Source organism: Tympanuchus pallidicinctus, unplaced genomic scaffold (genome assembly GCF_026119805.1).
Source record: "Tympanuchus pallidicinctus isolate F22 unplaced genomic scaffold, pur_lepc_1.0 scaffold30, whole genome shotgun sequence".
NCBI lineage: Eukaryota > Metazoa > Chordata > Aves > Galliformes > Phasianidae > Tympanuchus > Tympanuchus pallidicinctus.
In genome coordinates, this window is record NW_026294748.1 from 5117060 (window position 1) to 5144282 (window position 27223).

General features: G+C 48.0%; 1 protein-coding gene and 1 long non-coding RNA gene across 8 annotated transcripts in view; one reads left to right on the forward strand and one right to left on the reverse strand.

The window, feature by feature from the left end:
- The window catches only part of ARHGAP32 (Rho GTPase activating protein 32), a 175606-nt gene extending 149912 nt beyond the window's left edge, over positions 1 to 25694 (forward strand). For all 7 annotated transcript variants that reach the window (XM_052697070.1, XM_052697076.1, XM_052697071.1 and 4 more), the window contains 11 exons: positions 4550 to 4652; positions 7332 to 7476; positions 8098 to 8180; positions 10066 to 10173; positions 11705 to 11850; positions 13534 to 13735; positions 14497 to 14642; positions 15749 to 15823; positions 16340 to 17194; positions 17850 to 18766; positions 19164 to 25694. In XM_052697070.1, the coding sequence (XP_052553030.1) occupies positions 4550 to 4652; positions 7332 to 7476; positions 8098 to 8180; positions 10066 to 10173; positions 11705 to 11850; positions 13534 to 13735; positions 14497 to 14642; positions 15749 to 15823; positions 16340 to 17194; positions 17850 to 18766; positions 19164 to 21452 (5069 nt within the window). In that variant the 3' untranslated portion in view covers positions 21453 to 25694. The remainder of the gene's footprint in view (positions 1 to 4549; positions 4653 to 7331; positions 7477 to 8097; positions 8181 to 10065; positions 10174 to 11704; positions 11851 to 13533; positions 13736 to 14496; positions 14643 to 15748; positions 15824 to 16339; positions 17195 to 17849; positions 18767 to 19163) is intronic.
- Positions 11778 to 27223, reverse strand: part of LOC128087537 (uncharacterized) — a 29916-nt gene continuing 14470 nt past the window's right edge. Inside the window, exon 3 of the long non-coding RNA XR_008209891.1 lies at positions 11778 to 11877. This is a non-coding gene — a long non-coding RNA (uncharacterized LOC128087537). The remainder of the gene's footprint in view (positions 11878 to 27223) is intronic.

A 27223-nucleotide genomic window follows, 5' to 3' on the forward strand; every position in this document is an offset into this window, starting at 1 on the left:
GCTATTTGGGGCAGTTTTCCAACCATAACAGGCGCTGTTATTGCTTCATCATCTGCCCTCTCAATTGCTGGAACTCAAGATTGCTGGGTATGGGGTTAGCATCACAAAGAGGTATGTGGGGTTCCCACAGAGAATTACTTGTTTCTGGGGAAGTAGTTGCAAAAAGGGTGAACTGAGAAGGCAGTGCAAGCTCTGGCAGTTAAGAAAAGAGACAATTTCTCAGTCCCCTCCCTTTCACCATGCCTACAGCTGTGAGGAGAGGCATTCTTTATGCCTGAATGACCCAGGGGACAGCAGGGAGTTGAAAATTAATTTGCATTTTGAGACGCTGCAGCTGCAGGGGGAACAAACAGGAGAAAAGAAAATGCTCCTGCTTTGCCCCCCTTAACTCATTGTGGTGTGATTGCTCTAAATGGTCTGTGTAGGAATGTATCTGTAGTATATTCGTTCCATTTAACATGCATGCAAACAACTGCAGAGAGTTAAGTGGATACCACCTGGGAGATGGACGTGCCATACAACAACGCCTATCTTGGATGTAAAAGCAGTAAGCATGGCAGCTGAAAGCAGGGATTCCCTAGCACAGATAGACCTGTGATGCTGAGCATGTTGCTGACATCACGGTGCTCTGTAAACGTGGCTGCCTGCCTGCCAGCTTGATGCAGCATGGTGAGATTTACGTTTCTCAGACCTTGCCCTTTTTTTTCTGTTACACAGTTCCTGGACAAGCTGCCATAACCAAGCAGTCCCATCTTACACAGCAGAGGGCAGTGCCAGAGGCTGTCTCCGCAGTGAGCACTGCGTGGTAACCAATCTGTGTTTTATGGCCCCTCTTCATTATCACAAGGGATGCAGAACACGGGTCACACCTTCAAATAAAAGTGTTGCACGTTGCCAGGAAATAGTGCAGCTTGTGCTGCTTTGGACTTTAATCAGCACCTCAGCAGTACGAATCCTTACAGTGTGGGTCGCTTCTGCAAAATCAGGAAGGGAGCATCTCTAAGTCGCTGTTTGTTTGGTTTTGTTCTTCTCTCTTAATCCTGGTGATTCAAACTTAAGGACACAGATGTAGAATGAGCCAAAGGTCCCAGGAAGAAAATATTTCAGAGTTAGCTTTTCTGTGGCTACGTGGGGAGTGTTGCTGTCTGTATGCTTGTAAAAACATGTGCAGGCGATGCCCTGGGTGGAAATACTTGGATATTTCTTTGAAAAGTTGAGCTAAAAATAGGAGAATGTTTGGGATAAGAGCAACGCTATTTATTGAATATATTCATTGGTATGTTCTTAGACAACCTTGGGTTTGTGCAGTGAGGGAGATGGATGTGTTTGGCTTTACCTTTGTGCTTGGGTGGCACTCAGGGCTGTTCATTTGCTGTGCTTGGTGGGTGACAGGTTTTGCTTTCTGCGTTGGTTTGCTGTGTGTGGAATTCAGCTGAGCAGCTGCATTTCAACAGGCTGTGGGCCATTAACCAGCCAAAGGCCTGGCTTATGTGGCAGCACACCTTATTGCTGTAATAGGGTGGAAATGATGCTGTTAGAAGGGAGCTTGATGGGAGGCCTCATTCCCCAGGCTGAACAAATAGTTCTGATTCCAGAAATGCACTGGAAAAATAAAAATCCAGGGAGGGAACATTACAAATGATTAAAAAGGGAAAAACAAAACAAAACAAAAAACAACAAGATGGTAGGAGAGGAAATGTGTCTGATTTCAAGATGAATCAAGTTGATCTTCGGAATGAAAACCGTAAAACTTCTGCCTCCTCTTAATGGGGAAGAATTAACCAGTTGATGAGCCTTAAGAGATGCAATAAACCTTTCATAGCACCGAAGAGATGCTCAGGAACAAGTTGAAGCAATTCTTCCAGCTGCTGCAGGGATGCAGTCTGGCAGGGCTTTGGCTGGGGCAGCCATTCCCATTGTTTGGCCACAATGCCAACGTGGTTGGAAAAAGCAATGGGTGAGGGATGGAGGGAAGGAAGGTGGTGGATTTTGTGTGTGCAGTGCTCAGAGCCTCACCAAGGGGAGGTGCTCAGATGCAGCAGCTGGAGGCGGGTTTGGCACACTGCGGTCAGTTGGTGACAGCACTGCAGGGAGACGGCGTAGCTCAGGGTTAGGAATGAGATCAGAGGTTGATGCAATGCTGCCCCACAAATGCACGGGGATTTGGATCTGCAAAGGGCTGTGTGTGGGGTCAGTGAGCACGGGCAGCAGTTCTGTGCCCCCACAGCAGGGACTGGTAGGCATAGGTGCCTGCAGGAGGCACAGTGTGGGGGGTGGTTGTGGCAGAGCTCACGTTTGCCCAGTGAAGCTGTGGCCTGTGCTGTCTTCCTGATGCTTTGTTCTGGTGGCAACAGATGATTCTTCCCATCCATACACATATGTAAGTGTGGATCTAGCTAAAGGGCTTAGAATTCAAAGGGGAGAGGGCGATTAAACACACTTGTCAGGTGTCATCTTTGTTCAGAAATCAGAAAAATCGAATCACCATTCCAGCAAAGGGCCTTCAACTATAATTAAGGCCCTACTTTGTAATTCAGTCACTTCTTCAACCATGCAAAATTCCCCCCAAAATATCTGTGGTGCTGGCATGATATATTTAGCTTAAAGAACAGATCGTCCTGGCAACCAGATTAGGAAATGCGTGGAAGAAGCCTGCTGGATGTTTTCAGTGTGCATTAATTCTGACTGTGCCCAGCCCTTCCGTGATGAGTGCTGTGTGCTGTTGCTTCTGCAGCCCCCTCCTCCCCTCCTTGCTCCCCTGACCCCATTCACAGTATCACAACGGGTCGCTGCTCAGATGAGCGGGGACATAAATACCGCTCTCACCATGCTGTGTGTTTACACAGCTAGATCAAGCCCAGAAGGAGGGGCAGAGAAAGAGGGGGGCTGCGTGGGCTGCCCCTGTGCTGTGTGGTGTCAGCCTCCCTGGTGGGAACCAGCCAGGCAGGGAATGCACCATTTATTTGCTTGCTTATTTCTTTCAATGGGTGCTGCTGGTTTCGTGGGACATCCCACATTATCTTCCTTTGTCTGTGTGAAACTGAGCGCTGATGTCGTGTGTTTTGCAGTCCACGGTGCTCTCCTTCCTCACCCTGTGTCAGCATCAGTCCCTTGTCCACCTCAGGGGAGGGTACTGTGCTCATCTCCCATCTTTCTGCATCCATTTATACCTGGACCATGCTTGTCTAATGCCGCAGTGCAACGCAAGGCACACTGTTGCCTTTTTTGGCAATTGCTGGAGTATGGTGCAACTCCTACCCTATCCGCTTTACACTTTAGAACTTTCTTCTTCAAGAGGTGTGGAATTTGTTTTTTTTAATTTTTTTTTTTTTTTTCCATAAAGATTGTGTCCTCTAAAAATGCTTCTTGAAACCCTATTCTGGTGTAGGGCCATCTGTTCTGCCTGCCCTGCTCTCAGACATTCAGCTGATGGCACTGAGGACCCATTCCAAAATGAGGAACACACGTTCTGCCTGGCTGGACCTGCGTGGTTCATTCTGTTGTGTGCCCAAGTGTGGAGCAGACGTGCCCATAAGCCAGGGTGCTTCTGCTGACCCCCATGGAACCACTTACAACAACTCTTCTCTTGCTGTTTGTCTGCATCTCCATTCAGCAACACTTAGGAGAATTGAGTGGCAGATGGCATTTGCTGCTTGATAGAAGGGGATTTGCCACGTGACCTATTGAGGATCAGATTTAGCATCTCATGTAAGAATAAATCCTGATCATCATAGGACTTATGGCACAAAGGTGTTTTGTGGAGGAATCCACACGAATGTGGGCTTTGCCCTGCAGGTTTGCTGTTGTTCACAGGAGCTCAGTCCTAATTTTCTCTGTGCTTAGAGAAGTTTTATCTCCCTATGATAGATAACATGATGTGCTCCTCCTCAAACCTACAGATGGACAGATATTCAGGCAGTGGATGCTGCGTGGGGCTGAAGTCAACTGGAAAGAATCAGTTGGTGAAGTGGCTTAGGTATTAACTTGACACCTAATTATATCTTCTGGGCTTATTTTTTCCATACTATCATACCACGGTCTGTCTGCTCTTTCTGTGAGTGTGGTTTGTTGTGTACTTTGGGGAGGAAATTACCAGTTGTAAACACTGCACTTTCCTTTGTGCAGAAAGCAGCATCCACTCAACATTTGTATTTGCTGAAACCAAACCGTGTAAATCAATCCATGTTGGTCTGGAAACAAAGGGAGCCTTTTGGCCGAAGAGAGCATATTGGATCAGTTTCATAGCTCTTCTGGACATGAGATTCAACACCACCGTTCTTGTGGGAGCTGTGATGGGACTTGCAGTGTCCCTGGCTTCACCAGAATGACTTTATCCAGGCTGATTCATAGGTCCTGGCACTTCTTTAAAGCAAAGAACTCACCTCTGTCCAGTTTCCTCACCAGCAGTGACATCTCTGACAGCTTTCTCCTCTAAGGAAGAACCAAGCAATGGAGCCCGGCTGGGCTTAGTGGATGGGATGTGACAAGAGCACAGCCTGAACCACACTTGAATAACAAGTTCAACTAACTGCTGACACTTATTCTTTAGTCCCCCAGGTGCTCAAGAGCTGCACTGAATTCATTGAGAAGCATGGCATTGTGGATGGGATATACCGCCTGTCCGGCGTCGCATCCAACATCCAGAAACTGCGGTGAGTGACGGAGCTGTCAGTGGGGCTGGGATGGGACACGTGCCATGTTTGGGGTGTTCAGAGGCCTGTGCTGTGGGGCAGCTGCGTGCAGGCAGCGTGTCCTCAGCAGTGCTGTGCAGGGCTTGTTGCTGTTCTGTAGGAACACGGGGTGTTCAGACTTGCTGGTGCAGGAAGTTCTCCTTCAGGACAGGGCATTGGAAGGCTCTGGGACTGCAGTGTCGCTGCTGTCAGGTTACATTCCCGTTTCCTTTTGTTCCCAGAGCCCTTTTGAGCAGCTGATATTTCTCCTTGCTGATTTGGGCTCCTGGCATATTAGCAATTAATTAGTGACATGTGATGGAGCACTTGCATAATCCTTGGTGGGCGGCATTGCTGTGTGGGGGATTCAAAGTGCACCTCACCCCCACTTGGGAGCTGCTCGTGTCACCATTTATGTCCTTTATCCTTTTGTGAGGCTCTGGATTTTTCCTCCCCTCGCTTGCTGTGCTTTCTTCTGTTGTGAAGGGACTTAGGGAACACTGTGGGATGTGACCAATTCCAGGCCCTCAGAGGCAGCAAAGGGGTATTTTCCCTATGGAGGATATCCTTTTGTACCAGCTATTTCCAAGTTAAATGGACAGCTTTGAGCCGGCACACTTACTGTACAAGCCCTTGTATGGAGGGGTTTATTCTGGTTCTGCTTAATCCTGTTTTTTCATCACAATTTTGAAAATCTGCTTGTGAGGCTTTGCTATGAGGGCTCCAAGGACCCTGCCTGTAGCTGCTGTGCACAGCAGTCTGCTGAAGAAAATGGTTGTCCTTGCCTCAGTTCCAACCCTTTAATTCCTCGTTCCAACTTGAGCTGGTCCATCCTTTCTGTCACCACTCTAGCCCATTTTTTTCCCCTTGCTTAGCCGTGACCATTTTCAATTTGGATGTACATTTAAAAATGTTTTTCCAGATACATTAACTGCATAATTCCCTGGTCTAATAAAAGAGAATGAGATGATAGCATCCTTCTCAGTTTTCTGGGACAAAAGGAGTGGAATACATGGCATAACTTGTAGACACCATCCCTGTTCATCTAAATCACTACTGCTTTTTGTAAGCAAAATGTGCCTTGATGAGTCTGATAAGCACAGCAGTGTCAAGTTGGCATGTTTCCCTCTGCATTCTGGTTTTGGCTTTTTTGGAGATACTGCAAAGCTCTTCCACTAACAGAATCTTCCTTTGGGGAAGGCTGAATGTAAGGCTTCCATTTCCTCACTCCGTGTTCTGCTTCTGCAGGGGTAGTTCTCTATAGCATGGCATGAGATTTCTTCCTCAGCAAATACTCAGGGATAGCAGGAGGGCAGGATGAGGCCAGGCATCAGCCAGGGCTCAGTTTATTTGTAGGGGTGAGCTGGTGCCTTCCTTTGCTTTTGGTTTTGAGTTCCTTCTTCCGTGGAGCCAAGAGCAGGAAACAAGTTTGTTTTCCAGATGTGAGTAGGTGATGAGTCAGAACACGCCTGTGGGAGCTGTGTAGACTGAACACAGAGGACTGTGGTTGCAGGGAATCCATCAGATGGGGAAAACAGAAACCTTTATTTCCTTCTGTGCCTTCTCTGGGATGAGGACCTGGAGCAGACTGTTCTTCTTCTTGTCTGAAGAAGCAGACCTCTCTTCTCCCCTTGTCTGCCCCTTCATGTCCAGGTGCAGGGAGCATCTCCTTCCCCATCCTGTAGGGGATGCACACCTGACACTGCAATTACAAGTACTCCTGGTGCCTTGGGCATGCTAGAGACTGGATCTTCCCTGCAGTACAGAGGTGGTGTCTGAGGCTAAGGCAGGTTGTACCTTCTGTGCTGCACACTGCTTGGCTTGGACAGGGAGGCCAAGATGAGGGTCACCGAGCTCCTGACTTTGCTGCAGTTGGAGTGTAGACAAGCTGATTCCCCATGTCAACGTTAAGCACTTTGGTTTACAGCTTAGAGAGGATTGCAGGGAAACCAAGTCCTGGCTGCAGCAGTCCCTGTTCTCACAGCTCGCTGTGCCTGACTCACCCTGCTGGCCCCTGCAGAGCCAGCCTGCTAATTCAAAACTGCAACCTCCATGCACGGACCCTAACAGCAAGCCAGCTCCTGGCCTTCAAAGCCCAGCTTTTCTTTCATAGGTGTTTGTGATTTTGTTTTTTTTTCTCTCTCTAAAAACCAAGGAAATGCACAGGGATCGTCTTCGTGTGGTTCCAGGCACTCTTCACCCCATAGCAGAGGCATGCTCAGCTCACCAGTGGACCCAAGGAATTTCTGCATGCTAAAATTTCAGTGGACAGCAGCTGCCAGCAGCGCTGCTGCTCAGCATTGCTTTCTCATTTCATTTTCCAGGCCTTTGAACTGCAAAGGGAAGCAGTTTTTGCTCTGACCTGCAGGGACTTTTCCTCCAGGCAGCTCTGTGCTCCTGGAAAACATGCTCTGGGGGCTCTGCAAGTTGTTGTAGACCAGGCAGTCAGTTGTAAAGCTAACTGAGAATGACTTACCATAAAGAAAAGGTCTATTTTGGAAACATCCAGTCTAGCATGGCTCGTGTGGTGTTGGTGACTAAGTATTTATTTCTTCCTGTACATCAGGAACCTCTTGCTTTTCTTGGCTGTAATTTTTATTGTTTTGTTGTTGTTTTTTTTTTAATTCCTCTTTTTTGTGCCCATTTTTGTGTCCTCTGCAGCCATGAGTTTGACTCCGAGCAGATTCCTGACCTAACCAAGGACAATTATATCCATGACATTCACAGCGTGAGCTCCCTCTGCAAAATGTACTTCAGGGAGCTCCCGAACCCTCTGCTGACCTACCAACTCTACGAGAAGTTCTCAGTAAGTACAAGGCAATGTCTTTCATTTAGCTCTCCCAGGGCCTCGTGGTGTGACCTGTCACATACACACACATCTACTCACCTTTTTTGGTCTAAATTCAGTTTAAGTTTGGGTTATTATAGAGATCTAGAGGATGTAATGTGTAAAACAAGCAGCTCATGCTTCCCACGCACCAGGTGCCCACCTGCTGTTAGCATCCTGCCACTAAAACAGTGAGAAATGAGCATAGTGGTGCCTGAGGCCTGAGACCCTTATTCTGTTGCCCCTTGAGGTTTACTCACATGTCACTGCCATGTCCTGCATCACGCTGATGCCACATTTGGAGAATTCCTGCTTTTTTTTTCTATGCCCCAACTATTCATAGAACAGGAATGGTACTTGGAGATGGATGCCCACTGCAGGGAGCTGAGCTGCACAGTCAGGCTGTAAACCAGCCCAGTGCTTGTGTTCCTCATCCTTTTATCACATCAGCTGCATACACCTCTATCTCCCCAAGATGCCTCTTGGAAGGCAGAGGGGCTCAAAAAATCTGCCTCAGTGCTAACGAGCAGCACGTTGCCCCCATATTTCCAGATCCTGCAGCTGCTATTTGTGTCTAAATCCCTTTCTGCATTATTCCAGGATGCTGTTTCTGCTGCTACAGACGAGGAGCGGTTGGTGAGAATCCACGATGTCATCCAGCAGCTGCCCCCACCTCACTACAGGTCAGTGCTGCCCTCGCTCTGCACTGCTGCATTTCAGAGCAGCAAATGATGCCGTTCCGGGTTTTGTCTCATGCTGGCTACGTTATGCCTGTGTACCTTAAAGGGGCTCGTGGAGATGCTTTGTAGTTTATTTAGATCATTACTAACCCACCATTATATACTTTGCAAAGTCTTATTTTACTTCCTCTGAAGTCCATACAGGAGGGACATCCATGCTGAGGAGGTCAGAAATGGCTGATGCCATTGAGGAGGGCCCATTTTTGGGTCAGTCCCTCAACATGGGGATGCAGCTGGTGGCTGCAGTGGTGCTGCAGTCTGGCACTTAGTATCTGCTTAATATTTAATGCCAGTAGCAATAATAATAATCAACAAATGCTAACACTGACTTAATAACTATTGATAGTGTTTATTGTTTAAATGGCAATGAGCTTATTAGACTAGCATGCAGTAATTAATATTGATAATATCAATATGTGCTAATTGATATTTGTGACTATTTGTGGTGTGTGATAATTTTGCTCTTACCATTGCAGTGTATACTAATAGGCAATTAGCCAGTATTAATAACTTCTGCACTGTACAAGAAATGTCCTTGTACTACAAAGTGTGGTAATTGGTATTAATAATAATTTGTCTTGACCATTTTTAATATATTGATTGGTATAAATAATATATGTTAATCTCAAAATATGATTAACTAACTAAATCTAATATATAACTAACTAGTGATAATATTTAGTGTTAACTAAATGTAATGTATGATGATTGGTATTAATAATTTACAGTAAGACATAATTAGCCTACCATAATTAATCTATCATAATGCATGGTCATCAATGTGACCAATCATAATATGATTATGTACATTAGAAATTATGCTTGCAGGTATTCAGATATTGATGAGTAGTGTATGGTAATTAGCTTGACTTATTACAGTGTGTGTTATTTGCTAATTAAACGTCATTGAATGATTTATGTGCTGTATGGGATTTAATACCAACTAAATGTGAGCTGTGGTGATGAAGGAGCATTCAGACAGGTGCTGAGCTGTGCTGTTTGCTGGGGGCACTATGTGAGATGCAGTGAGATGGGGCTGTGTGTGTTGGAAGGGATGGAGCCCCTCTCCCTCTGCCCAGATTTGCAGTGGCAGTGGTGGATAATGTAAAAAGCAGCTTTATTTTCATATGGACACAGGTAGGTGAAGTTTAACCTGGAATCTGCTGGGTCTCTCTCCTACATCTGTAAAAAAGCTGGAGGCACTCATTGCTTAAGTTGTATTCAGATACACTTTGCTGGCATCCTGGGCTGTTCGAAGCTCGGGCTCCCCTTACCAGGTTAATATTCAGTGTTCTTTCCTGTAACTCCTGTGGCTCTGGGCAGCCTGATCTGGTGTTTGGTGACCCTGCACACATGGCAGGGGGGTTGAAACTAGATGATCAGTGTGGTCCTTTTCAACCCAGGCCATTCTATGATTCTCTGAACTCTCAATAAACGTTGCAGAATGATCAAAATGCTTCATGAGTTGCATTTTAGTGTCATGGGGTGGTGATAATGCAGCAACATGATGAAGTTCCAGGGTGCTCTGCTGGTGGCATTTGGCTGATCCCCGTCCACCTCCTTGTCTGCTGGATCCAGTCCTGTGGCAGAAAGCAGCTTTTTCCTTTGCCCTGGATGACTCAGAAGAGACCCCCCCCCATGTAGCTGTTATGATAAGGACAACTTCACCATTCTTCTGAGGGTACACAGTGCAACTTTTGTTTTGATTGGTTACAGTAGGGGAAAAAAAAAGAAAAGAAAATGCAAACAATGAACTGAGGTTCGTTTTGTCAATTGCAGCATGGCACACTCATTGATGCTGAACATTTGTGCCTCTCTTGTTTTCCAGGACACTGGAATACCTAATGAGACACTTAGCTCGTTTAGCTGATTACTGCACCATCACAAATATGCACGCGAAGAACTTAGCCATTGTTTGGGCTCCAAACCTTTTAAGGTAAACTTGTTTTTTTTCCCATTTTAAGACTTATATCTGTTCTCCAGAAAAAGGAAACCACAACAATCTGACCCTTTTCTCCATCAAACGTGCTTTTCTCTTGTCACATGTTTGATAAGTTATACTCAGAGCAGGGGAAGAGCCTGGACTGTTCTCCCCCTGCCCCGCCAGCACAATTTCCAGATGATAATTTCCACTGTATGGAACTGGTTTGTCCTTGATCATCCAGGAAAACTCGTCCAGTGGCATCACTGATTTCCCACTGCAGAAATCTCCAGGCTTTCATCTGACAGCTTTTGGCTGCAAAAATTCAGACTTTGGAGTCATTTTTCCAAGATCATTTCCCTACAGTTTGTTTTCCATGTGCCTGACGGGGTGTTCTAAAATTAATGGTGTAATTTTAAAATTTGTGCTTTAAAAGAAAGAAAATCACCCCTGGCCTCTATTGCATTGATTTCTGCACTGCTTTGTAACCAGCCTGAGAAGTCTGAGTCATAGCTCCCCCTGTGAGCAGTTAATGAGGGAGAGCTATTTTCTCCTCTCTGGCAATTCACTCACAAGCACTCCTTTTAAAAGATCTCATTTGAGTTTGCTGTTATGAATACTGGGATTCTTGCTGAGCAGGACCAGCTGGAGACATTCCCTGCTGGAGGGAAAGCCATGTAGAAGCCCATGCTGGGCTTTGTGCAGTGCCACTGCATTAAACTACTGCCACTCATTGTTTCTGGAAGGAAGTTAAGGGTGAGCTCCTGCTTTATGTATGCAATACATTTACCTCCATCTGGACCTGCCACACTCTTCTTTTCCTTTTTGACCCAGTGTTTCTTTTGCCTTTTTCAGCCTAAACCTAAAATCTGGGTACGTCTTAGTTTCAGCTGGGATGGAATTGTTTTGTTTTTTTTTTTGCAGTGCCATGTTATGGTTCTAAGAGAAAACCAGCTCTGATAGCTGATGTTCATAGTTACTGCTAAGCAGTGCTGTGCAGAGCCAAGGCCATTCACAGCAGAGAACCCAGGGAGTCGGGGGGAGCAGGATGAGGACAGCTGAGTGAAACTGATAAAGGAATATTCCATCCCATATGGCAAGGAGGTTTTGAAGGGGGTGGGAGTTCATTCCTTCCACTGCTCAGAGGCTGGCTGGGCATTGCTGGGGGTGGTGAGCAGTACATAGTTGTAACTATTATTCTTTTCCTTTTCTCTATCTTAATAAATGGTTTTATCTCAATCACCAGTTCTACTTGTTTTTCCCCTGATTCTCTCTCCTGTCCCATTGGGAAGGCAGGAAGTGAGCAAACAACTGCATGGTGCTGAGCCACCTGCCAGGTTAACCACAGCAGGGTATAAATCACTGCAGTCAGTCCGATGTCTGTATAATGCTTTGATGAGATTTCATCTCTTGTCTATCCCTAATGTCTTGTCTGCCCGTGCAGTGAGGCATAACAGTTAACATGAGCCAAAGCCTTACCCAAGGGGTGCACACCTTCCCACTCTTCTGGCTGGATGCAGTGGTACTTAATCTGCCTTTTCTTCAGATCAAAGCAGATTGAGTCTGCCTGCTTCAGTGGAACAGCTGCCTTCATGGAGGTGCGGATCCAGTCAGTCGTTGTGGAATTCATCTTGAACCACACAGACGTCCTCTTCAGCTCCAAATTCAGCTCAGTCATACGAGATGGAGCAGGTGAGGATCTTCCTCCATTAACTTTACCTTGATCAAAAACAGTAGCAGACAATGGAAATCCTCCACAATATCTGAACTATGCTTTTACTAACAAGGAGACAACAGATTTCCAAGGTTGTATAAGAATATGGCAAACATGGCCACCATCATCATTCTGAAATAGCTCAGGATGCTGTACAACAACATACATGGGAATGTTTGGCTGCTGCCGTTAGATCCTAGCACTGAAAAGCCATACAGAATAACTTAAGTCTGTTCCCCATTGCCTCTCTTTTTAAAAACCACTACTCATGTTAGATGAGTAAACGTGAAGAGCACAAGCTGTTACTATTTCACAGTTTGTTGCATCTGCTTTGATAAGCTGACCTTCCAATGAATTTTGCACAGCCAATGCAGTTATTAACACCTGTGGAGTTTACAGAGCTGCTTTCCTAGAATATTTTTTGCCTCCCATTTTTATACAAGCATTACTCTACTTTGGACAGCACAGTTGCTGCAAGTCCAGCTTTTGTTCCTGCTGGAAAGCAGTTTTTGTGTCAGGACCAGAGGTTAGCTTGGCTGGGAAAGGACAGCCCACAGCAGGTGGAGCTCTGCCAGGGGAAGATCAACATGCAAAGAACCTGAGCCAAATGATCATCCAGGCTTTAGAGTGGAGCGTTTAAATTTGGCTAATTGTTTAATGACTCAGGCTCACACTGTCTGCTTTACCACAAAACTGGGGGGCAGAAGGGTCAGGATGTCTTGCACTGCATCAACTAAGCTCAGGAATACTGAGCTCTGGCAAAGCAGTCCTTCTCAGCACAGCATCCCAACCTGTACCAGGCTGATAGAAGCAAAAGCATTCCCCATCCTGCTTTAAGCCATCCCAAGTCAGTCTAGTTGCAAGACAGCTGGATGTCTGAATACCTGCTTGGTCCAAACTTCACCCTGAGTACACAGGTACAGCTAACAGACACCTGAGGCTGTGCACATGTTACCCAGGAGCTGTGATGTTAAAGGAATAAATAGTAGGAATGGATCCAACCAGGATGGTGATAGAAGGGGATGACAGACTTCCTTCCCACACCTCTTACTCACATGAGCATAACCACGTAAATGCTTGCTCTGTAAGCAATGGCAAACAAGGACAGCTCTTAGAGCAGACTCCTCGTGCTCCCTGCAGCACTGCTCTGCACTCTAAGGCTGAACAGCAGATAGTAGCAGCTGGCATTTATCTCCAAAAACAATCACAGGCTGTAAGCAGGACAAGAGAAAGACACAGCTAGATGCAGTTCTCTGTATCCACTTGCACACTGGTTTGTAGCAGCTTCAGTGTGTACAGCATTTCCTGTTGCCGTATCCTGAAAATGCTTAAACCTGAACTTTATAAGAACAAAACTCACTGTCATTATGATGTTTTGCATGGAGATGAAGCTTGATTAAAGTATGGCAGTGAAGATTTCTACCTCTTTGACCCAGTTTTCCAGGGTTTTTTTTTGTGTGTGTGTGTTCAATACAGTAAGCTGCTCTCAATTATGAGTTTGTCCTTCATCATAAACATCCCTGACAAAATGGTTGTTTTGACATCATCCTCCAGTGGTTAGGATAGCCAAGTCTTTGTAGAATATATCACCTCCCCCTGAAGTGTGATGGCTGTGCTGCTGCTTTCTGATCCTCCCTCTTATCTGTGTCTTTCCCTTACAGGACACAGTTCTTTATCACGACCCAAGTCTCTGTTGGTGTCTTCTCCCTCCACAAAGCTGCTCACGCTGGAGGAGGCACAGGCACGGACACAAGGCCAGATCAACTCCCCCATGGTGACAGACAATAGATACATTGAAGTGGGAGAAGGACCTGCAGCTTTACAAGGGAAATTCCACACGGTCATTGACTTTCCCTCAGAAAGGTAGAGAGGAGTTTCATTTCCAGCACATTGGTTTGAATGTGTTTGTTTTGTTTTGTATTATTACTACTGCAAAAACTTACTGAAACTAACTTACACTAATCATGCATAAAGCATTGTAGGCAATTTCCACCCACTCTGGACTCTTGAGGATTCAATGAACTAACACACAGTTGCCCAGTAGGCTCAGTTTAGCCACACAACAGTGCCATTCCTTCCTTTTTGAGCAGGCAGTCATAAGATGTATAAAGCCATCAGATTTCTATCCTTGCCTGTGCTAGTTGTACATGGAAACACTGGGGTTTTCCAGATCTCAGGACCCCATGCCTGAAACAAACTCTGGTTGTCTAAGCAGACCCATTGGACAGAATTGCTGGCACTGGAAATCAAACAGGGCAGTGGGAGGAGGCTGATGATTTGTTATCACAGCAGAAGCGGTGCTTCTGAATGCCCTGTAAGGCTGCATGGTTCCTCAGAAAGCAGTTATAAAATAAAAGCTGTTCCTTGCATGCTGTACTGTACAGCTGTGGAGCCTTTGCTCACCTGCACTGCATCTTGCTTTGCATAGATTGGAGGAATTCATGCCAGCTTCAGGGCTGAGCTGTAAGAATGGAAACATCTTTGAAAGAGACCAAGTTTCTGAGGTCTGTTTCAGCAGAGGCTGGGCAATGCTAGGAACAAGCCAATGGTCTCAAGAGCTCAGCACAGCTCTTCCCTCACCCTGCACCACAACTCACCCCATTCACTCTGTTTTCTCACTCCAGAAAAAGACCGCCCAGTAAGATGAAGAAATCGCCCGTTGGCAGCTGGCGTTCCTTCTTCAACCTGGGAAAGTCATCCTCTGTGTCCAAACGCAAACTGCAGCGCAACCCCAGCGAGCCCTCGGAGATGAAGGTCATAGCCCTGGCAGGTAAGGCTGCAAAGCCAGCTTTCAAAAAAAGAGCAGTGTAGGATTCATGCTTTCAGTGTGCTTGGATCTCCTTCTAGCGTTCAAGCCCGTGCATAGCATCTTTAGTTAACCCATCTTTTCCGAATGTGTTCACTCAGGATCCGGACCTCTTAGAGCACAGCCCTTCTGCCTTTCCTCCGAGTAGCTTTGGAAGGACAGTAAATGAGCACCTCTACAAAGCTCTCAATGTTTTCTTCCAACACTTGCTATGGAAGTAGGAATACACTTCTGGCACCGTTTTGCTTTTGTCAGAAGACACGCATCTAAACTACTTAAAAGCACTTTTCCACAAACATTCCCATAGAAAGAAGGCATCCAGCATCTTTCTGTAGCTACGTAGACTCTGACTTCTCAGCCCTTTCCATATATAATTTACTGTCTCTTTCCAAGTTTAAAAACAGCAACTGTGCATTTTTGCAGAAGAACATACCACAAATCCTGAAGTGTGGCCAGCGGGGAGTTGTGTCCCATCCTCACCCTGATGCCCTTTTAAATTATAACCTCTAGTTTTCAGCGTAACAAACACATTCCATGGCTGTACGTGAAGACAGTCTCCCTTGAGCATTTTAGTTGTGCTTGTTTAGTGCTCATAAAACCAGCTGTGCAAATGCTGCTTGCTTCCCCCCTGTGAGAGTGTTGCTGTCAGGAGTTACCCAGTTACCACGGGCACATCCAGAAGGACCTGCCTGGCACAGTGGGATGTGGAGCAGCTGTCTTCCAACCCATCATCTGCAGCAGTTAGTTGGCTTTTTGGTATCAAAAATTGATACTCTCTTGTAATCACTTCTCGTACTCACAGGTTGGAAGGGACCTCTGCCAGCCATCCAGGCCAACCTCCCCCACAAAAACATTGCATTCATCTTAGACTAAATCACATCAACACCGTGACAGGATAATGGTTTTCTTCAAGGGCTTTGGAGTGCAAACCAAACAGCAAACAATAAAAGCACAACTATTACTTTCAAGACAGTGGTACCGTTGCTAAAAGCCTTCCTGCCACCACTCCGTAACCAAATGTCAACCACTTCCATAATTCAGCTTGTCACTGTCTGATTTTATTTCCCCAGGGGGACGAGGAGACAGCGGGACTCTTCGCTCAGCTAAAAGTGAAGAATCACTTACCTCTCTGCACGCCGTTGATGGTAAGGCAAAATGTGGGTTTAAAAAAAAGGTAACATCACTGAGATTGCAGATAAGCAGCAGGGCAGATGCCTGCCACCCCTCAGTAAAAGCTGGACTTGTTAATGAAGCAGCTTATCCAGCCCTGTTGGGCAGTGGTATCAGAGCAGTGCTTTTCAGATCTTTGTTCTTCATCTGAGGGTTTTGTATACCTTTCATTCCTTGCCCTCTCCCCCTTTCTCTTCTAAATTGAAAAAGGTAGCATTGGAAGGAAAATGTTTCCTGAGAGAGGCAGAACCGCAGCACACTTCAACCCATTTCACTTATGCAAACAGCTCGGTTCCAGACTGAGACAGGGCTGATAACTGCTTTGAAAAGAGTTTGAGCAAACTTAATTAACAGCTATTGATAACTACACTGTTTTTCTGTTTAGAGCTCGCCAAGTGAGCATCTTGCATGCAATTGAGAAGCACCAAGCCATTGCCTCCTCAGACAGTGAAAGTTTGACACTTAACTCCTATGTATCTATTCATTCCTAGGTGAATCTAACCGGTTTCGACCCAGAAGACCCAGATCCAGTAGTGATGCACTGTCTGCTTCCTTCAATGGAGAGCTTTTAGGAAGCATGAATCGCTGCAATTCTTATGACAACCTTCCACATGACAACAGTGATGGGGATAAGGAGCTCATCCACGTTCCTGCCCTCATTTCTCCTCGCTCTGCCGAAGACGTTGACCTGAGCCCACCAGATATTGGTGTTGCTAGCCTGGATTTTGACCCAATGTCTTTTCAGTGCAGCCCACCCCAAACGGAGTCTGATTGCCCAGACAGCAGCACCTCCATGCTGGAGTCCCTCGGCATCAGTAAGGAGAAGCCGAGCCTCTTGAAGAAGGACTTAGAATCAGGCAGCCAGTCCCAGACACCGGGCAGCGCCACGAGCTCTGAGCCAGTCTCTCCATTCCAAGAGAAGATGAGTCCCTTCTTTACTCTAGACCTGAGCCCGACAGAAGAGAAGACCTTCAAACCCAGCGACACCTCGCCCCAGATGGGGAAAAAGCCCATCAAATCTCCACCGCTGACCACATCAGAACCTGTCTCCTTTGCACTGCCCAGCTGCACGTCAGAATCAATTGGGGGGATGCTCATCACAACCAGAAACTCTTCCACTTCCAACTGGAGCGAAGAGATTGGTATCGCTGAAATCACAAACAGGTTCCCAACCCAGATGTCTTTACCTCTGAAAGAAACTGAAAGAGCAGCAGAGGAGGAAGCCCATCAAGAGCTAAAGCATGCCCAGATAGTGGCTGCTGGCAAACCAGAGTTGCCAGACGAAGGGGAGAGACCAATGTCAAGCAGTCAGAATAAGACTGTACCCAGTGGACACGCACAGCCAGGTACAGTGCATTTTCCTCCATTCTTTCTTTAAGTTCCAAAGGGGACCTGCTCTCAAAAAAGTCCATCTCTGCGTGCCTTTTAGGAGAGGGGATTGCCCGTCAGTTCTGATCACAAGTGTTCTTGCAGGGCTGTGCAAATCGGTACGGTCTTAACCTCTGTCTTCTTCCTACATCACACAGATCTCGGATACCTGTCCATAATACTTTCTATTCTGCTTTCTTTTCCCATCATGTTGTACACGAAAATCTATAGCATGTTCTTCTAAAACATTTCAGCTGATAGTTCATCTAAGACTTCTCTTTTTTTAAGTTAAAGATCTGCCAACACTCGAAGAAGGGATCCTTTTTGCCCAAAAACTTATGATCAAAATTGTGTAAGGGTGTCTCATTCTCTGCTACCTACTTCCTACCTCTTTAGAAATACAAGAGGAGCCTTTAGACAATCTCTTGTGTTTTTCCCTCTTTGCGATGAACTGCTGTGCTATTGAGCAGCATTTGTATGTAAGACAGAAGATACAGTGTTTCGCATCAGAAGGAATTACTACTGTGAAAATATGGAAAGCATCTATTTTTCTTGGGGTAGTCATTAAGGTTAGGTCACTCTCCTTACTGGGTAACATAAAATCACTCTCTCTTTCGATTTTCCCCCTATTAGGAGCAGTTGCCCTCGACTCCCCCCAGGATCCTGTTCCTGTCAGTTCTGTGTCTCTTATCCCTCCTCCTCCTCCGAAAAACGCAGCGCGCATGCTAGCCCTAGCGTTAGCTGAGTCTGCACAGCAAGCATCTGCTCAGTCTCAGAAAAAGCCAGGAGATGCCCACTCTGAAAGCACCACTTATGGAGAAACTGAAGCTGCTACAGCTCTGGAAAAGCTCCATCTCTCTGCTGGAGCTCCAGACAAGCTTCACCTGTATACTGATCTGCCTGAGAACCAGCTTCACTTCCAGACTAGTGCACCAGTGGAGCAGGATTTTCAAGCTAGCAGCACAGCTCAGGAGCAGAACCACCCTCCAGGTGCACCTGGAAGTCAGGACCCCCAGCCTCTTCACACCAGCGTGCCTGGGGATGTGCCTGCTAGAAGAGATGCAGAGCAAGAGCAGCCCAGCTACCTTGCTGGTCAAATGGAGAACAAAGAGCAGTTCCCAGCCCCTGCTGAGGACTGGGAGCAGACACGGCAGCACGCTCCAGGGGCACTGCCCGACTGGGAGCCACCTACAACCGACTTACCTATGGATAAGCCCCACGTTCATGCATGCACGTCTGGGGACAAGCAGCTCACTTCCACCTGTTCAGCTGATGACAAACTTGAGACTCCTGTAACTGCTGGGGAGAAAAGCACCCCAGTCCCAGTGCCGTACCTGACAACCATCCAGACAGCAGCAGCTGAGCCTAACCGTGCACCAACATGTCAGCATGCAGCTGGTCCAGCCCTGATTCAGGCAGATGGCACTGGCACTGCTGCACAGCGCACACCCACAGGCAGCCAGCCCACCCCACCGCAGAGGCAGGATCACCAGTCTGCAGTGGGACAAGTGCCAGCGGCCTCTGCAAAAGCATCCAGCAATTCCAGTCAGGTATGTGGATGTGCCCCTTGCTCAGCCTTGCACCTATTTGCCAGTGCAACACCTGTGCACAGCTCCTATGTAATTATAGGGGACTGAAGTCAGGGAGAGTCACACTCACTCTCGCTCCTGGAAGAGGCAGGAGGCTCCTTGCAAATTACTGGGAACTGTGAGTGTATGGCAGAGGCACAGCCTGACAGGAATGCAGCACAAAATTCCCTAGGCGAACATAAAATAATGTCCCAAATATAGTTGCTCTCAGAAGTTTTGAGGGGATGGAGGGGAAGGGGGAAGTATTTGCTGGGGTTACTGATTCAGCGGATGGCATTTCTGAAGTGCTCAAAACCAAATAACTGACAGATATTCCCAGTGAGGGAATTGCCTCTAACTTCAGATCTCTTCCCAACAGGTTTGGGGTGCAGCTGCACCTGAAAAACCACCTGAGCCTACTCCTGGTTTTGCCACAGAAAGCACTTCCAGCAGCCACCGCTCCTCCTCTGTGCCCAGCAGCCACCAGAGCCGTTTGGAAAAGCCACGTGAGGGTACGAGGGCTCCCCTGCTGCACCTGCGCTCCGAGTCGGTCCCTACTCACTCCTCCTATGGCTTCACTCCGCCTGTCCCACCTGTGAGAACACTGGAGAGCAAAATAGCTGCCGCCATGCACTCCAACAACACTGACGCGATCAATAACTCCAACTACCACGCCTTCCTGGCTTCCTCCATGCTGGCCTCCTCCGTAGAGGAAGTCCTGCTGCCTCCTCCAGCACCGCCACCACCACCGCTGCCGCCACCACCTCTTGCTCCGCCGCCGCCCCCCAAGCACGCCTCCCTGCAGTCCATGTATGTGCCGCACCCCAAACCCGAGAGCATCCTGGAGCCCTCCGGGCCAGACGTCTACCTGCACCACAAGCCGACCTCCATCCACCAGTACCGACCTGAGAGCGTCCCTCCTCACGTGAGCTATCACAGCAAACCGGACCAGCACCCAGCCTACCCTCCTCGATCGGAGACGCCCACTTCTGCGAGCGCTCGCTACAACACCTACACAAACCAAGGGAGGAGCAGCTCTGCTGTCTACTCCAAACCTCGCAGCCGGATGGAGTTTGCATCGTCTGTGAGCCCCACAGGTCTGCGGAACGCCACCTACGCCGAGGACCCTCCACCCTACCCCACCATCCGCAGGGTTCAGTCGCTGCACGTTCCCACTCCGGCCGCCTCTGCCATCCGCTCCGTCCCCATTTCGCGCACCGAGGTGCCTCCAGACGATGAGCCACTGTTCTGCCCGCGGCCCCTCTACCAGTACAAGCCATATCAGCCTCACTCCGACTACCACGTCACTCAGCTGCAGCCTTACTTTGAGAACGGGAGGGTGCATTACCGCTACAGCCCTTACTCCAGCTCCTCCGGATCTTCCTATTACACCTCTGCCGATGGGAACTTCTATGACCTGGACCCCTACAGCACCATGCGGGTCAGGCCTTTCCACCCGCTGCACAGCCGCGACTTCGCGTCCTACGAGGCACGGCTTCACAGCAAGGGCTTGCACCGCTATCCCGGTCTGTCTGCCTACCCACGGGGCGGCCTCATCGGCCACCTGGCAGGCAAGGAGCACAGCTTCATCAGCAGGGACGTGCCTCCTGCCCCAGACATCAAGCACATGTACATGTCGTGGGACCTGGAAGACATGGAGAAGTACCGCATGCAGTCTATTCGCCGCGAGAGCCGCACACGGCAGAAAGTGAAAGGGCCGCTGATGTCGCAGTATGACAACGTGACCCCGCTGCTGCCAGAGGACCCGGGAGGGCCGGATATCATTCACTTGCGCAGCAAGTCAGACCCTGGGAAGAGCGGGCTACTCACTGTGGCGGAAGGGAAGGAGGGGAAGTACCCGGCCAAGGCAGCTACACCTGACGGGGAGGAACGTTACTACATGCAGCACCCTGAGCCAGAGCTGGACAGAGCCCACTACCACGGCGCCTACGGGAACGGGCAGCCGGAGAAGCCGTCCCTCCCCCAGAAGCAGAGCAGCATCCGCAGCAGGAAGCTGCACGAGCCGACCTGCGGTGCCAGCGACCACCGGCCACACCTGCAGCAGGAGCCGAGCCACAGGCAGCCTTCCGAACCCAAAAACGGACCCCCTTATCCTGATTACAGGTCGAAAGGCGCCGAGCCCGCCGAGCCCATGGGCTACCAGCACTTGGGCAGGAAGTACATCCTGGCAAACCAGGACACCCTAAGACTAAACCACAAGGAAGTGAGGCTGGCGGAGGACAGGCCAGATTTGGAAAGGTCCCGAGCCAGGCCCGGCACATCCATTGAGAAACACCCCAGAGATGGCTACAAGGAAGAGGAGCACGCAGCCTCCCCCATGGCACCGCCGCCTTCACCTGAACGGAGCCACAGCCTCAGGGTGCAGCACCGCGAGTCCGTGGAGAAGGACTCTGCCCTCTTCTACCCGTACCAAACCCTTGGGAAACGCCAAAGCACTATGACTGTGATGTCCCAGTATGATAACGTGGAAGATTACCATACCATGCCTCAGCACCAAAGAGGGGGCTATGCTGGAGAAGGGGGGTGTGTGCCCCCCGCTTTTACCCATGTGCACAGTAGAATTTACGCCACGGCCCTCGGCCAGGGGGCCTTCCTTCCCACAGAGCTGTGTTTGCAAAGGCCTGAAACAGAGGTCCATGTTGAGTGAGCACACGGAGGTAAAAGAAATAATGGAAATAATTGAAATAATAGAGTTTTAAACAGCCTCTGCTGGACAGTGGACTGTTTTATTTTTTCAGCGATGGAAAAAAAAAAATAAAATAAATTCCTGCCCCAATGAGCAAAGCAAACCCACCTTCAGCCCCATCCCTCCCAGCCCACCACTCACTGTTTTTATGTAGTAGAGATATAGCTTTTTCATGTCATTTGAGACAACTGGAACGACAGGGCAGGCTGTTGGCGCACAGATATTGCCAGAGAGGACAGGCAGAGCTGAAAGAGATGCTGCTGGGGTAGGGGAAAGGAAGTTTTTTCTTTCCTGGATTTAACATTGGCAGTTATTACCACTTCCTCACCATGCCTCCATTATCCCATGCATGACAGACTGTGCATGCTGCTGTTTTTGTGAGCCCCATGTGTTGCCTTTCCCACTGTTAGCTCCCAAGAAAGATTCTCCATGACGTGCAGGAACTGCTTCCCCCCCCCCCTCTGAGGTTATGCAGGAAGAGCAGTTGGAAAGCTGCTGGAGCAGGGGGAGACCTCCTGAACACTTTCGTCTTGATCAATGCCAAGGTCAAGCCTCTCCTTGAATGATTATTGCTTAGGCATAGCGGGTCCACTTCAACTGCTTTGAAGTGGGTGTGAGCCTATTTTGACCTCAGCCTAGTGAATAGGCTCTGAAGCAAATCCAAAATACAGCACACTTTCTAAATTGCTTGCTTAAGAAGTTGCTTCTGCCTACCTGAAATCAAATTACTTTGAAGGTTCTCTAGCATAAGCAGAGGTCTGCTGTAGAAGCTGAGTAGATCACAGGTTTACATTTCTCATACCAAAAGCCAACACAAGAAAACAACAGACACTTGGGAGCAGCACATCCATTTCATGCCAACCCTTTATGCTGCTGGGCTAGCTATGGTGCAGACAATTTAATCCATATTGTGGCTAGCCAGTATCCTCTATCTACAGAACGAATAAGATCTCCATAGTGTTACGCCCAGCTTGTAAATTGGAGCACAGTTACTAGCTGGGAATGAGTGTGCAAGTGCTGAGTTACCTGCACAGCCAGCTCTTTGCCCTGGGCCAGATCCTGCAGCTCTTAGATCAGGGAAGTGCTCCTATTGACCTTAAGCTGAAGGCTGCAGGACACAGCTTTCTGTAAGCTTTCAGCTCTGTGTTGGCAAAGGGATCCCTGTGAAGTCATGGCACATGCGGAGCAGTTATGTGCTGTCTGTGCGCTGTGAAATAACATTCCCTCCTGTATCACAAGTGTAGATGATACCAGTATTCAGTTAGAAGTAGGGACAGAAGGCCAGTGCACTCTGTAATACACCAATATCTCTGTCCTAAGTATTTAAAAGCTTTCTGTACTGTAAGAGAAGTCAGGCACCCACCCTGTGCAGCTTCCCAGACTTCCCAGCACCAACTCCAACCCCACCTCACAATGCACATCCGTTTCGTTAGACAGGACTTGCAAGCAATACTTGAGATTTAGAATTTTTAAATGCTCACTGATAAATACCAATTCCTGTTCTGTGTGGCTGAAGAACTTCTCTACCCATTTCGAATCTCTGATGTTGTATTAAAAAGCTGGAGGTCCTGCAGTTGGGACACAGCTGTGAAAGTTAAAGGGAGCTGACATCAGTTGTGTTGGTTTTGTTTTGTTTTTTTAACAGAAGTTTCATGGCTATTTTGAATCATTAAGATCTGCTTCTTGCAGCTGAAATGTTTGCTTCTTGTAGCCTTGTCTGGGGCTGTTTCAGTAACAGTACCTTATGGTCCTATTTTGTTGTGCAAAGCTGATGTTTTAAGCGTTCTGTCTAGAAGAGTTGTTACATGTTCCAGAAGTAAATCTGGAAGTCAGAAAAAGAAAAAAAGCACTGTGAGCCAGGTTACCAGTAATTACCAGGTAGAAGGGTTTGTTTCTTCATGGGGAAACGCTATTTGTAATGTTTGCTTTTAAGGAATAACAAAAAGATGCACAGAAAGAAGGTGTTAGGTGAGCCATCCCCAGCCCTCAGTGCAAGAGCTGGGGTGTCTGGGTTGAGCACCCCTGGGTTCTGTTAGGATGAGAAGCAGTCCTGTAGGGCTGAGCACAGACTCCCATGGCTGCTGAGGTCTCCATCTGAACAAGGGACTGTGCTTTGGTTTGGGCTATTTGGGATTCAGGTAATGAGAGCTGGAGGTCAAACCTCTCTCTCTGTGAAAGCCTTAACTCCCCCCTCCTGCCCCCAGCACCTAACTTCCATTTTGGCCTTATCTAATCAGGACTATCCTTCTGCTACGAGGGGGCTGAAATCAGCTCCCACCAATTCTAAATGCCTCTGGATTTTCCTGTGCAAAGCCACTATCTCCCTGTAGATACCAAGTGCCATCCCTGGACAACCGTTCCCCACAGTGCTCCTACCCCCCAAGCCTGCCATCTCCAGTTCCCTGCGCTGTACCAGGTGCTGAGCATCCCCTTGGGAACAAAAGCTTTCAGCACCTTCCAAACGAGCTCCTAGAAGCGCACATCTGTGCGCCAAGATGGGTGCTGCAAACTTCCCTTAAGAGAAGAACATCTCTATTGAAAGAAAGGCACGCAGCAGAAAACTTCCCCTAGCATCACCACAGCCTTGCACAGCCACATGAGCACGTACTCAGGGCTGTGCACTCCCAAAGAACAGCCTACCACCAGTGCAGGGCCACAGCTAAATAACACGAGGTTCAGCCCCAGGCACAATTACAGATCAGCACTTCTCTTTTAGCTTTGGTAAACACTGCTAGGATTCAGCAGTCATCCCCACACTCACCCAACACAAAGCCATATAGCCAACTATGCAGTTCTGCTCTTGCACTGTGGTTAAGCTGATGGTCCTTAGTTTTTCCATGGCCATTAATTGATTCGCAGTCAGTCAAGATATCTTTCCAAAATCATATCAGCTATGAAAGACAGGGCGTTGTGCATCAGAGCAAGGAGAGGAGGTTATACCAGATGTCCCAGGAAGGTAAGTTGGTAATGCAGTTCTCAGCATCCTAGCAGAGAAATGGGAGAGAGAGCAAGGGGATGGCAAGGCAAACAAAGAACAATCCATTGCAAGGCCAGTTCTGCTCAGATAAAGTAATTTACTGCCTAACCTCAACTCCCGACCAAGATGACAAGCAGCGTGATCTAAAATAATTCCCCTGTACTTACCACAAGTAAGTATACCACAGTATCTACATCTTCAATCTCCACCTCCTAAGTTCTTAGCTGAGTTCTCCCTCATGCAATGCAAGAGTCAGGGCTCTGAATTTCCACCTCAACCTTGGAGCAGTGAGTGACCCACAGGAGACCTGTGAATAATGAGGACCTGACCCCTAGAAAGTCATTTCCTGATTTTCAGAAGGGGCTTATCAGGTGAAATCTATATGCAGAAGTGACAGAACGCCCACAACTTGGTGCCTATGTCTTTCCAGAGATGCTCATTTTGCGCTCATCATTTCAAAGGGGTTGGTAAGGATTGTATAAATGGCTACACAAAACCAAAACCAACCCCAAAACACGCTGTTCCTCTTTAACCCCAGAAGGGACAGAACCTCACATGCACTCTCCATTCAGCAGTGGCCAGGGCATTGCCTGAAGCAATGCAAAGGTAGGAAATCTGAATGAGAAATTGTTTCAGTTTCTTTCGTTACAGCGGCTTGGGCATGCAACACTTTTCCCCAAACCTTGTGCTACAGAAACCCGGTATTGAAGGCATGGTCTGGTGTAAGCAACCATCCAGCAGAATACCTTTGTGTGCAGTCTTGCCTCATCCAGTCTGTGGGGGTGGCGGGGGGTGGGGGGAGGACAGGGTTGTTTTGCTGTTCATTTTCCTGCTGTAGAAGACTTGGTTTTTCTTTCCCTGAGCCGCATGAGAGAAACGTCCCAGAAAGTCTTGGGTTACCTTTGGAGTTCCCTTCACTCTAATTTATATAGTGTCTTTTTTTTTTTTGTGAACTGGTGTAAAATGTATATGCTGACAAGCTCATGTATTTTTATGTAAATATTTTTTGTGGTTTCCCCACTGCCCTCCTCTGTAAATATTTAGAATTCTCATATTCTTCTCACCTTGTATGATGCAGATGTGGTTTTGTTTCTGTTTTTTATTTGTACTGTAATGCAACAATCCAGACTGAGGTGTCTTGTGGTATTAAGCAAAAGCAACAGTCCCACTGAGCTCACACTCAGATGTACAACTTGACAGCATTAATCAAGCCAGGTTAAAAACTATTCCTGTGTACGTGTGTGTTTGTGTCTCTGCCTCGTTAATTAACAGTAAAAAAACAAAACAAACCCTGGAAAGCCATTTCATGGCCACAGCAGGGATCTCTAAAGCCACAGGACGAGGTGACTTTGTGCTCATGTGCCAATACCCCAAACTGCTGCTGATCTGCCCAGTCAGACTGCAGCAAACAACAAACCAGCCTGGGCATTTTTAGGTTGCCATCCTTCTCACCCAGCACGACAGGGCAGCAGAAATAGCTCAGCACAGAAGGCATTGGGGCAGGGAGGTGGGGATGGACAGATGGCAGCAGCTCTGTGGCCTTTGTACCCGGCCAGGGGGGATTCTGGCACTGCAGGCATATTGCTTCCTGTTAATTAATAGCAAAAGTTGTTGGGAGGACTTTCAGCAGGTCCTCTCTGTGCACCTGTAATGACTGGGGTTTATCATGATGGGACAATGGTGAGGCTACTGCTGTGCTAACTTCTGCTTGGGATAGAGGGACCCTGGGAAGGTCAACAGGCAGCCCCCCCCACCCCAAAACTGTGTGCTGAGGTCAGCAGCAGTGTTCTAACACTGGCTCCTAACACGAGATCAGCAAAAGCAGAACAAGGTGAACAAACACAAATCACTTTGCTCAAGTCCACAAGAACTCATTTCATTTGTGGCAACACTATACATTAATTGCTAAAAAGATCGGGTCCACAGTCAAACCTGTCCCCTAAGACTCAGCTTCAACACGGAGGGCTGTAGGGTTGCTCTGGTGGTTTGGCCTCAAGCCACAAAAGCAAGGCAAGCAAGGGCACAGCTTGGAGCAGCCGCCAGCATCACCGCCAGCAGGGAGCTGGGGGCTGTCCGACGCCCATCGGAGGGCTGCGTGTGCGGCAATGCCTGCATCAGCTTCCAGCAGCAGCTCCCTATTTCTCTCCCCACGTGCTTCCCACCAGGCGGCACTGTTCAACCACTTCTGCCGCTCAAAGTCAACTTTTGAGACCGTTTACGAGAATTCAGCTTCGTTGTAGCTATTTCTGTTCAGGTCCCCAACTCCTGACACCCAGGGAAAGATTTGGGGTTTTGTTTTCCCAAGGAAGAACATTCGGTGCTGCAGCAGCACAGGTGCTGTGCCTGCAGTGCTGTGGGTCCCTGCACTCCTGCCAGGCAGACACACAAACTGTAGAGCTCAGCAGTTTGCTGCTGCTCAGAAAACCATCAGCTGTTCCGGGGCTCCGTCCACAGAGGAACGCTGCCATCTATTTGCTTAGCATCAGACGCACCGGTACAAGAATTCAACGACAAACAAGTCATCCAGAAGCAGCAGCTGAGACTGGAGAAGCATCACTGCTCAGTCCCTCCCTTGGTGCCTCTGTTCCATCCCCTGAGATGCCCCTCTATATTCTAGAGGGCTCTAAAGTGCCCCGGCCACAAGCACCAAGTCGAGCAGTCATCAGAGCAATGCCAACACAATGGCAGAATGCAAGGAGCCACCTGAGGCTCTCCCTTCCCAGCTTATCTCCTCACCTCCAGAGGCTGAGCACCT